The sequence below is a fragment of the Entelurus aequoreus genome, linkage group LG13 (assembly GCF_033978785.1).
Source record: "Entelurus aequoreus isolate RoL-2023_Sb linkage group LG13, RoL_Eaeq_v1.1, whole genome shotgun sequence".
In the NCBI taxonomy this organism is placed as follows: domain Eukaryota; kingdom Metazoa; phylum Chordata; class Actinopteri; order Syngnathiformes; family Syngnathidae; genus Entelurus; species Entelurus aequoreus.
Window position 1 is genome coordinate 24,672,558 of NC_084743.1, and position 12,189 is coordinate 24,684,746.

General features: G+C 40.4%; 1 protein-coding gene across 2 annotated transcripts in view; it reads right to left on the reverse strand.

Moving 5' to 3' along the window:
* The window catches only part of dnah7 (dynein, axonemal, heavy chain 7), a 213,917-nt gene that overhangs the window by 180,010 nt on the left and 21,718 nt on the right, over window positions 1–12,189 (reverse strand). For both annotated transcript variants that reach the window (XM_062067607.1, XM_062067606.1), the window contains exons 13-19: window positions 11,921–11,999; window positions 7,804–8,028; window positions 7,543–7,689; window positions 6,427–6,606; window positions 6,091–6,231; window positions 4,301–4,668; window positions 1,440–1,626 (exon numbers count right to left, since the gene is read on the reverse strand). In XM_062067607.1, the coding sequence (XP_061923591.1) occupies window positions 1,440–1,626; window positions 4,301–4,668; window positions 6,091–6,231; window positions 6,427–6,606; window positions 7,543–7,689; window positions 7,804–8,028; window positions 11,921–11,999 (1,327 nt within the window). The remainder of the gene's footprint in view (window positions 1–1,439; window positions 1,627–4,300; window positions 4,669–6,090; window positions 6,232–6,426; window positions 6,607–7,542; window positions 7,690–7,803; window positions 8,029–11,920; window positions 12,000–12,189) is intronic.

Genomic DNA, 12,189 nt, shown 5'->3' on the forward strand with positions numbered 1-12,189 from the left:
AACATAGGTTCTATTAAAGGGAACCTGTTATGCAAAACCAACTTTTCTTACCTGATGATACCTGCTTTTGTGTACTCCAGATCCCTATAAGTCCCGAAAATTTTAAATCAAACTGTGGCGGCATTGCGAATGTATTTATAAAATAATATTGCTTTCCTTCATACTTTTGCCAAACAACCCGTTTGGAATTTGCTCTGACTTGTGACGATTTCTTACCTGTGACGTCTCTGGATATCTCCATAAATGGTAGAAATGTACCCAAAGATCTTTGCGCTAATACTATTTTTTTTATTTATGTACAAGCGTTTGTAGTCTGCACGTAAACATGCCCAAAGTAAGACAAAAAAAATGAAAATGCAATGTTATTGGTTGTATTAACCAACACATGTCACTACACACCCCTATGGTCTCATCTGAAGAACTAAAAAGTGCCTGGCAAACTTTTCACGGCAATGTGCCTTCATATTTCTCTTCATGTGTGCCAAGCACTTTGAAGATTCCTGCTTTGCAAACCTGCAGCAACGCAATGATGGATTTGTCACGACTCGCATGGCTGCGGTAGTTGTGACCCTAAGATGATGTGCAGGTAAGACAAGTATTTAATTGTATTTAACACGTGATGAGCCGTTATGCACACAGCATGCAGCTAAAAGTCACTAACCGAAATAATCCCGGAGCCCTGACGAACAGGCGAGGCAGGAATTTATAGAAGCCAGCTGATTGACCACCACTACCAGGTGTGGCCAGGCTGCCAATCAGCGGCAGGTGAGGGGTAAGAGCGCTCAGCGAGACATGCAGGAAAAGGAACCAAAAATAAGAGCGCTAGAAAATAAACACAAACTAAGGACACATAAGACGACGTGATGTGACAGATCGTCACAGGATTTTAGCTCGATTTGTAGTGTAGCTTGTAGCTCAGCCTTCTAATTTAGGACAACAGCTTCACCAACCTCTGGGAATATCCATCCATCCACCCACCCATTTTCTACCGCTTGTCCCTTACGGGGTCGCGGGGGGTGCTGGCGCCTATACAGAATGATATTCCTAAAAACTACTTTTCAGGATAAGATTAATGGGACGTTCATTTCAAGCCTTTCTTCTGGAGTTTCTTCTTTTTTTTGCTCCAGGTCTGACACTGGCTCATACATAAATGGTTGGATGTTAATAATACATATGGAACTGGCTTTTAGCTATGTCGCGGGCATGCACGTGGTTGTGTCGTTGCCAGGTGTACTGAACACGCTGTTACTCTGAAAACCCTTAGAGGACGTCAATACAAGATCTTTTGTTTCTACTCCCCTCATCTACACTGTTTTATTTTCTCCATTACCCTTTGTTCTATACTATTGTGATGGTTCAGTCCTTTTAGACCTTCCATTTGTTTTGTTTCAGCAGAATGAGTGATATAGTGAGTGAATACAATCAGACTAATTTCTTACCACTGCAACTTGTTTCATGATGTCCTTCCAGGTTTTGTCAACATTTGTAAAACGCCGTCCTTCATCAGGCATCTGAGCCATGATGTCTGGCGAGCTGAAGATGGGCTCCAGGTAAAGCCACGTGGATTGTACCTTTAACCATTCATCCAGGATCTCTTGGAGAAGCAACAAGGTGCCCTCCCAATCTCTGCAAGTACAATTTATTTGTTAAAGAAGGAAGGGCACTCTTCTACTTTATTTCAGAGGGTTAAACATGCTTATGGACCTTAGATTGACCTCAGCCACCACCTACAGTGTTTCACACCTCAACACAAAGTCAATGACTGCCGTTACATGGGCATTTCCAAACGTTTTTGGTCCCCTGCTGTTCAGTTTTCCCTCGGAGGTCAGTTTTCCAATTGTTAGGTTTACGGTGTTTACATGCACTGCGAGAACTAGCGTATGCCGTTTACATGAGAAGTAGGGGTCACTAGCAGAAAGCCTATAAATAGATTACATTATGGCTTCAGTGCGTGTGTGTTAGCGCCTAGGGTTAGTATTTGGCTTGTTCTAAAAGGGTTTTACTTTTGCTAGCAAGTTGGCTAATGTTAGCCAAACTTACCGGGGTCGTCATCGACAACGTGGTCCCCCTCGAAGCAGACATCCACTCCCCTCGACTCCTCTCCTGCCAATGTCAGCGGTCTATTCCCCAATAATTCATCCTTTAGGTCGTAATGGACAAACCGGCAGGATTCCAGCCGCTGGTCTTGTTCTGTTTTTTAGCCTTATAGTATGCCGTCTTGAGCGTCTTGCAACGATACTTATCCTCCTTGGTTGTCCGAACATAGCCATTATCGCGCAAGTCTTCACACTTTTTTATAAATGTCACCGTTCCTGTGCTTTCTTCCATCTATACGCGCCATAACGTTAAGTTCTTTCAGAATGCTAAGGCAGACCGTAGTCTCCTCGTCACACCAGTAATGCTGACTTTTGCTCGCCATGCTGTTTGTTTGTATTTCTCCTTCTTCTTCCTCGTTTTCATGTCTCTCCCGCCCCACTTTTGAAGTGTCACTCGACGTAACACCGTAAACGTGATGACGTTCCGTCTGACGTCAGAGTAAATAGGTCTCGGGTGCGTGATTAAACGGTTGTGAACAGGCGTACCCCAGCAATCCAAAACGGTTCATTCGCACATAGGTTGGGGCCCGGAACGGTTGATTTCACACGTTTACATGTGCAGTGCAAATCTTTTTCCTGATTGAAAACTGAACAGCAGGGGACCAAAAACGTTTGGAAATGTGCATGTAACCAGGCTCAATGTATTACAAAGTTCCCCTAGTACATGGGTGTCAAACTCTGGCCTGCGGGCAAAATGTGGCCCGCCGTGTAATTTCACTTGGCCCTTGAGGCAATATCAAATTAACACTAGAGCTGGTCCGCCGATTATATTCAGCGGCCGTGCCGCGGTAACACCACATTCACCGCTAATTCTCATACTTGCCAACCCTCCCGGGAGACTCAAATTTCAGTGCCCCTCCCAAAAATCGTCACGTCCACTTTTCACCTAGTCCAACGAATGCTGGCCCAGTCACATAATATGTGCGGCTTCAGCACGCACACACAAGTAAATGCAACGCATACTTGACCAACAGCGATACAGGTTACACTGACGGTGCCCGTATAAATAACTTTAACACTGTTAGAAATATGCGCCACACTGTGAATCCACACCAAACAAGAATGACAAACACATTTCGGGAGAACATCCGCACCGTAACACAACATAAACACAACAAAACAAATACCCAGAACCCATGCAGCCCTAACTCTTCCGGGCTGGAATATACACCTCGCTACCACCAAACCCCGCCCCCCCCCCCCAACCCCGCCCACCTCAACCGACGCACGGAGAGGGAGGGGGGGTATATTGCAGCCCGGAAGAGTTAGGGTTGCATGGGATTCTGGGTATTTGTTTTGTTGTGTTTATGTTGTGTTACGGTGCGGATGTTCTCCCGAAATGTGGTTGTCATTCTTGTTTGGTGTGGATTCACAATGTGGCGCATATTTCTAACAGTGTTGAAGTTGTTTATACGGGCACCGTCAGTGTAACCTGTATCGCTATTGGCCAAGTATGCATTGCATTTACGTGAGTGTGCGTACGGAAGTCACACATATCTTGTGACTGGGCCGGCACGTTGTTTGGATGAAAAGCAGACGTGACGACAGCTTGTAGAGGACGATAAATGCAGTGCATTTAAGGCACGCCCCCAAGACTGTATTCCGGGTGGACTACGAGGTATAATGACTGATGAACAACTTTGTTCGATAATGGAGGTTGTCTCAGCTCAAAACCTGAGCCCCGACATTAATGAACTAGCTACCAAGAAAAGATGGCAGGTATCTGGCTTGGGCACATCAGATTAGATCGGTGTGTTGCAAACTGAGCAGTTTAAAGTCCTGAATGGTTGGTTTATTCATTGTTATTTTATTTTCAAATTTATTAGCCTGTGGAAAAAGTTAATGTTGATATTTACCTCAGAAGGCTGCAAATAGAAAAGAGGCATTACACTTTTATTTAAATTGTATTTGATATGCCATTGATATTTTTTTATTATTATTATTATTATTTGAAACTCGATTTTGCATGTCACTATAAAGTTATATAAGCCTTGCTTGTTCAATATTCAATGCAAAACTTGTTTGGGTCCCTATTAAAAGGTTAATTTGTTCAACCTTGGCCCGCGGCTTTGTTCAGTTTTAAATTTTGGCCCACTCTGTATTTGAGTTTGACACCCCTGCCCTAGTACGTAAAAACGTGTAAAATCCATAACGAACTCAACACTTCCAACAACAACCAAACATGGCATTCTCTCTTTTCTCACTTTATCTCCACCTCAAAAGGCTTAATGAAAGGAGAGCCCTTCATGGTTTGGGTTTTTACAATGTGATCATCCAGCAGCATCTGCACTTCGTCCACAGAGGACAAGATGCTTGTGCCCGTCTCACGATAGGGCAGAAGTTTGAACACTATATCACCCCATTCACTGGTCATCTTCTCCAAAGCCTTTTCCAGTGAATACTCTTTGCTGGCTGCCTCACTGATGCCTTCAAATGTGGGTAGGTGCTCTTCCAGGTTCAAAGACAGAAAGTGGGACATACAGGCCTCTTCGTCGGCCGTCTGTAAGGGCCTGCCAGCTATGTCACTCAAAGCCTCCCAGTGGCGTTCACGCAGACCTGGATTACAAAGTACCTGGTGAAAAAGTATAAAAGTGAATATATTGATGGAAATACAGAATTACCAGATTTTACATAACTGTGCTGTTTAGAATTTGAATTTGATAGCTTGTTAAAGGCCTACTGAAACCCACTACTACCGACCACGCAGTCTGATAGTTTATATATCAATGATGAAATACGTTAACTTATAAAGTGCAATTTTAAATTTCCCGGGGATCTTCCGGTTGAAAACATCTATGTATGATGATGTTTGCGCGTGACGTCAATGGTTGAAACGGAAGTATTCGGACACGTTGTATCACAATACAAACAGCTCTGTTTTCATCGCAAAATTCCACAGTATTCTGGACATCTGTGTTGGTGAATCTTTTGCAATTTGTTTAATGAACAATGGAGACTGCAAAGAAAAAAGCTGTAGGTGGGATCGGTGTATTAGCGGCTGGCTGCAGCAACACAACCAGGAGGACTTTGACTTGGATAGCAGACGCGCTATCCGACGCTAGCCGCCGACCGCATCGATGATCGGGTGAAGTCCTTCGTCGCGCCGTCGATCGTTGGAACGCAGGTGAGCATGGGTGTTGATGAGCAGATGAGGGCTGGCGTAGGTGGAGCGCTAATGTTTTTATCATAGCTCTGACGAGGTCCCATAGCTAAGTTAGCTTCAATGGCGTCGTTAGCAACAGCATTGCTAGGCTTCGACAGGCGGCACAGCATTAACCGTGTAGTTACAGGTCCAGTGTTTGGTTCGGTGTCTCTTGATAGTAGTATTGTTGATCTTCTCTCTAACCTTCCAGTCAGGGGCTTATTTCTTCTGTTTCTATCTGCATTTAAGCACGATGCTATCACGTTAGCTCCGTAGCTAAAGTGCTTCACCGATGTATTGTCGTGGAGATAAAAGTCACTGTGAATGTCCATTTCGCGTTCTCGACTCTCATTTTCAAGAGGATATAGTATCTGAGGTGGTTTAAAATACAAATTTGTGATCCACAACAGAAAAAGGAGAAAGTGTGGAATCCAATGAGCCCTTTTTTTACCTAAGTTACGGTCAGAGCGAAAAAAGATACATCCTGCACTGCACTCTAGTCCTTCACTCTCACGTTCCTCATCCACAAATCTTTCATCCTCGCTCAAATTAATGGGGTAATCGTCGCTTTCTCGGTCCGAATCGCTCTCGCTGCTGGTGTAAACAATGGGGAAATGTGAGGAGCCCTTCAACCTGCGACGTCACGCTACTTCCGGTACAGGCAAGGCTTTTTTTATCAGCGACCAAAAGTTGCGAACTTTATCGTCGATGTTCTCTACTAAATCCTTTCAGCAAAAATATGGCAATATCGCAAAATGATCAAGTACGACATATAGAATGGATCTGGTGTCCCCGTTTAAATTTAAAAAAATCATTTCAGTAGGCCTTTAATGTGCTTTGTTTGAGACTCACCTGAACCATAGGAACATCCTTTTTGAAAACTTCCACTTTGTCCTTCATTACTGTGGCTAAACCCAGAGCATTGGGCACTTCAGTGAAGCCTTTCTCCAGTTTATACAGGGAGCGCCAGTAATTCCCCACATCCCCTTCTATCTACAAGGGCAGATAAAAACATGAAAAAACAAAAACATGTCATATTTGCATGTGAATTGTAGATCATAAAAGTGTTTTAAATGGAAAGTTGCTGAACGGAGCAGTGGAAATCTGAGATTGAATATCTGAAATCATGGTCAAAAAGGTTTTAGTTTGCTTCGATTTTCGCTTTTTAGATAGATAGAAATGTTCTACCTTGTCTGGGTTGACACCTGAGAGTGGACCATAAAGCCACTGTTCATGGTGGGTTTGGAAGTCATGGGCTGTCTCATACAGACGCAGGAAGGGGGTTAACTTGTCCTGGACCTTTTTTCGCAGCGGGTACTGAGAAGAGGGCCACTCATATGCTTCCTCTTCTAGATTGAAGTCATTTATCTTTTCAAAAGGATGAAAAAGAGTAAATTAGTAAACATGGTATTGAATGCACAAAAAAATTTAAAATACAATAATTTACAGTACTGTACATGTGGACAGTAGAAAGAAGCCATTTGACAGTGAGGGAGCCTTTGTCAGGTTGGTTTTACAGTACATACAGTGATTTGACAATGCGCTTAGAAAATGTGCTGTCGTGTTAACTTGTAAGTTAGGTTTCGGTACTCTGTGTGGTAATAAAACGAGTGAAACAACGTTTAGTTTCCAAACTGCACACATTTGTATGCAAATGAAGCATATTCTCTTACCATATTTTTCAGAATATAAGGCCGCTACTTTTTTTCTACGCTGAACAGGGTGCAGCTAATTTATGGATTTTTCTTCGCTAACGGCCATACTGTTTTGTATTCAACAAATAGTTGTTTTAACATTGACAGAGACACTGAAAAGGTGTGTTATTGTTTGTGCTATTGCTCATTTTTTTGGACAAATTCGCTCACTGCAGATGCTGCTGGTTAAAAAAAATGTACTTCCGGTTTCGTGCCTTGAACCAGAAGTATAACAGTCCATAGCGTTTCGGCTCGAAAGGATTCTATATTCATCACTTTTACAACATACCTAAGACAATTCATACTTACAAAACCGTCCCATGTGTGATGTCTGAAGGAGTGTTTTTCATGCATATTTGTACGTGCTATTGTAATGTAATCAAGCTAGCGTTGTTAGCATTAGCGAATATGCTAACACGTTTACAAGTGTATGTGTTAGTGTTATTCAATTACAATGGCATTCTTTTTGTATTGTTTCAGTCTGAAATCCTTGAGGGACCGGATAACATTTGACACAATTCACTTACCTACATTAGTCGATATATGGCATCTTCTGAAAGCAATAAAAATGACGTATGTTATAATTCTGTGTAAAAGCATTCTAAATTACCCTTTCTATTGCGGTGTCCAGCTTGCTATTGAGGGCCTGAGCTTTCTTCAAGTACTTGCCGAGATCCTCCAGTTCACCAAAGGAAGTAAACTCCTCCACTTGTACACTGTAGGTGTCTAGTTCTTCCTCAAAAAGCTCCCGGAACAACTGCAATTATTGAACCAACATACAAAAAAACCTTACTAATACTTAATGACTTTCTTCATTTTTAATGTTTTTTTTCCCCAGTCATTAGCTTCTTGGCAAAAGTGAGAATCAAACCTTTAGACTGTTCTGATATTGTGTTGTCTTTTCAGAAACTATCTGCTGGTTATCCTCAAAGATGGATGGCAGACGCCTAAGCCACTGAATGGTCTTTTTGTTGAGCTCCATGTCCGACGGTGAGAGGGAGACAAAGTCTATCAGGGAACACAACTGCATGTTGGAGTTTGACAACCTTTGTTCCAACTTAGGAAGCTCAATGTTCTTCACTTTCTTGACAAAGGCCTGGAAGAAAAAACAAATGGGAATAGCTGTTAATACCATTGATACAGTTTTAAGGTTGTGGGAAAGCTGGAGCCTATCCTAGAAGATTTTGTACACAGAGACAAATAATCAGACTCCCCTACAGACAATTTAGAGTTGTTAGTCTTTTAAATAGTCATAGTTACGGTCCCAAAAAGTAATTGAATTAGTAACTGAATTACTCTTGAAAGTGGGAATGTAATTATTGCATTACTTTATATCATACTTGCCAACCCTCCCGTTTTTAGCGGGAGACTCCCGGTATTCAGCGCCTCTCCCGATAACCTCCCGGCAGAGATTTTCTCCCGACAAACTCCAGGTATTCAGCCGGAGCTGGAGGCCACGCCCCCTCCAGCTCAATGCGGACCTGAGTGGGCACAGCCTGTTCTCACGTCCGCTTTCCCACGATATAAACAGCTTGCCTGCCCAATGACGTCATAACATCTACGGCTTTTAGAGAGTAGAGTGCACAATTTCAGTTCATCCAGGACAGTTCGAAAGGGAAGGGGTATGTAATTATGTTGCCTGTACATTTTGTATAACAGACTTCTCCATTGAACACGGTGGCCGAGTCATGAACGGAGGAGAAGTTAAACAGGACAATACTGCCATCTACTGGATATCCCACGGAACACTGAAATTCAAGTATTTATTTTATTTATATGTGTAATAAAATAAATATATATACATATATATATATATATATATATATATATATATATATATATATATATATATATATATATATATATATATATATATATAGCTAGAATTCACTGAAAGTCAAGTATTTCATACATATACATATACATATATATATATATATATATATATATATATATATATATATATATATATATATATATATATATATATATATATATATACATAGCTAGAATTCACTGAAAGTCAAGTATTTCATACATATATATATATATATATATATATATATATATATATATATATATATATATATATATATATATATATATATATATATACTGTATATATATATATATATATATATATATATATATATATATATATATATATATATATATATATATATATATATATATATATATATATATATATACATAGCTAGAATTCACTGAAAGTCAAGTATTTCATACATACATATATATATATATATATATATATATATATATATATATATATATATATATATATATATATATATATATATATATATATATATATATATATATATATATATATATATATATATATATATATATATGAAATACTTGAGTTGGTGAATTCTAGCTGTAAATATACTCCCCTATTAAGCACGCCCTTAACCACACCCCCGCCCCACCCCGACCGCGCCCTCCCCCACCTCCCGGTATCGGAGGTCTCACGGTTGGCAAGTATGCTTTATATATAATTAGTCAAATATTGAAATGATAAATGAAAATTAACCTGATATTTCAAAATCATATATTGCCATGTACATACAGTATGTGTTTGTTTTCTTTGTCTCTTGCTTCCAAACAGGATTCACCATGTGCATTGCTCTCAGTACCCGAGCACGTTCATTCAATAGCAGAATTAGATTAACAGAGTGAACCCTCTTGTCAGCCATACACAATCTTTGTCTCTGTGAGTGGGTGCGGGACTGCTAACTTCCAACAGCGACAGCACCTCGCTAGTCGCTAGTGAGAAGCACAGCAAGGTAACAGAAATTAGGAGGAAAAATTATGATTGCAAAGCCAAATGTCCTGTTGTGAGAATATTTTGGCATTGGCACGGAAGAACAAGACAGTATGTCAAATTCATTGGACAGGGTAAACACAAAAAAACCTTCCAACTTGGGGAAAAAAACTGCACTTAAAGTTGTTCAATATCTATTGAAGTGCAAATTTTGCTAACATAGATTGAGAGTCAATATTATTTTCATTGTTTGTTTACTTATTTGGGATAATTAAAAGTTATTGACCTTCCAATCACAATGGTAGAATATACGAATGAGAAATAAAAAACGTTACTCAAACAATTATCATTATAATATATTAGGATTAGTGCTTATATTGGTGTCAATCAATCAATCAAAGTTGATTCATATAGCCTTCAATCACAAGTGTCTCAAAGGGCTGCACAAGCAACAACGACATCATCGGCTTAGATGTATTGTCATAATAATGCTGACAATAAAATTGATTAACTGAAAAGATTGGTGGTACAATATATCAATCAACAAAACCTGTTCAGCGCAGGCCTACGTTACTTTTTTTTAAAAATTTAAATATTTAATTTAAATTTTATGAGACTATGTTTACAGTAGGGAAGGGATTCATACAGCCCAATTCCTGGTTGGATCTCCGGTCAGAGGGAGAGGGGGATTTAATCATTTTGCAATGCAGTCTGCTGAAAATGATAGAATGCGCTACTCTACTTAGCAACGGACGCTGTGGTCAGAGTTGGAATTACCACAAAATAAATTTTAAGATATTTAACACTCTACTGCCACCTGGCGGCTAAAGTAGATAGGGCACCCCCCCCACCCCCCCCCCCCAATTTGTCACGTTTCATGAGTCAGGTAAACCGTGACGAATGGGGCCATATGAATACCCTTCCTACAGTAGGTACAATAGGCGCTGACATGGGGCATAATGTACACTTTACATGTACAGGTGTAATCAAAAAGGTCAACAGGTAATCAAAAAGGTCAACCAACGAACGAGATTTCTCTATACAATCTCCTCTCTGGTCAACAAAAGCACCATGAGGATTCTAGCGGGAACTCTCGTTCAACCCTTTTTCGATTACGCATGCACCTCCTGGTACCCTAGCACCTCCAAAACCCTCAAATCTAGACTCCAAACATCCCAGAACAAGCTAGTCAGATTACTGCTAGACCTCCACCCCAGATCACACCTCACTCCTACCCACTTTTTCAAAGTGGGCTGGCCCAGGGTGGAGGACAGAGTAAAACAACTTGCACTGAGCCTAGTCTATAAAATCCGCTACACCTACCTGATACCGAAGTACATGTCAAACTACTTCCTTAACGTAAATGACCGCCATAACCACAACACCTGGGGGAGCTCCACTAACCACGTTAAACCCAGATTCCGATCTAACAAAGGTCTTAACTCATTCTCTTTCTATGCCACATCAATATGGAATGCACTCCCAACAGGTGTAAAAGAAAGGGCATCTCTATCCTCCTTCAAAACCGAAATAAAAGTACACCTCCAGGCAACTTCAACCCTAAACTAACACCCTCCCCGGATTGTTAATAATCAAATGTAAATAATCAAATGTAGATACTTTTTCTTATGATCTCTCTCTCTCTCTCTCTCTCTCTCTCTCTCTCTCTCTCTCTCTCTCTCTCTCTCTCTCTCTCTCTCTCTCTCTCCCTTTCCCTCACCCTCTCCCTCTCTCTGCTGTACATATCCTACCAAGTCAGACCTACACTGTTTCAATGTCCATTTCTCTGTTCTCAATTGTTGATGACTGAAGTGAGGATAACAACCAAACCTAACCCCTCCCCCCCTCCACGTCCCACACCTCTTATTGTAAATAATGTAAATAATTCAATGTATATACCCTGATGATTATCTTGTGTGATGACTGTATTATGATGATAGTATATATCTGTATCATGAATCAATTTAAGTGGACCCCAACTTAAACAAGTTGGGGTCTTAACTTATTCGGGTGTTACCATTTAGTGGTCAATTGTACGGAATATGTACATCACTGTGCAACCTACTAATAAAAGTCTCAATCAATCAATCAATCAATCAAAGGTGAAACTTTAAAAAATACAATCCCATGTGTGGTTTCAGAGTAGCACGGAACTAACTTTCCAGTGTACTCGACAGGGTGTGTGGTTCAGCTCGGATACCTTCAACTCCATCAATGAATGAGTGTCCGGCGGCGTGCTCAGTGCTTTCTCTGCAATCTTTTCAAATTCATCGCACAGCCTTTGAAACGGAGAGATTGTAGTCAGTCACACATCTGAAGGATATGATTCATTCACAGCCTGCAGCTAGTGTAAATTCTGCAACTGAGATTAAGGTCAAATACTATTGACTACAAAAGCAAAACTTCAATCTTGTTTTTTAGAACGCCAATCTGGAAGAAGAATGTAGATACTCAGATGTATAAGTCAAA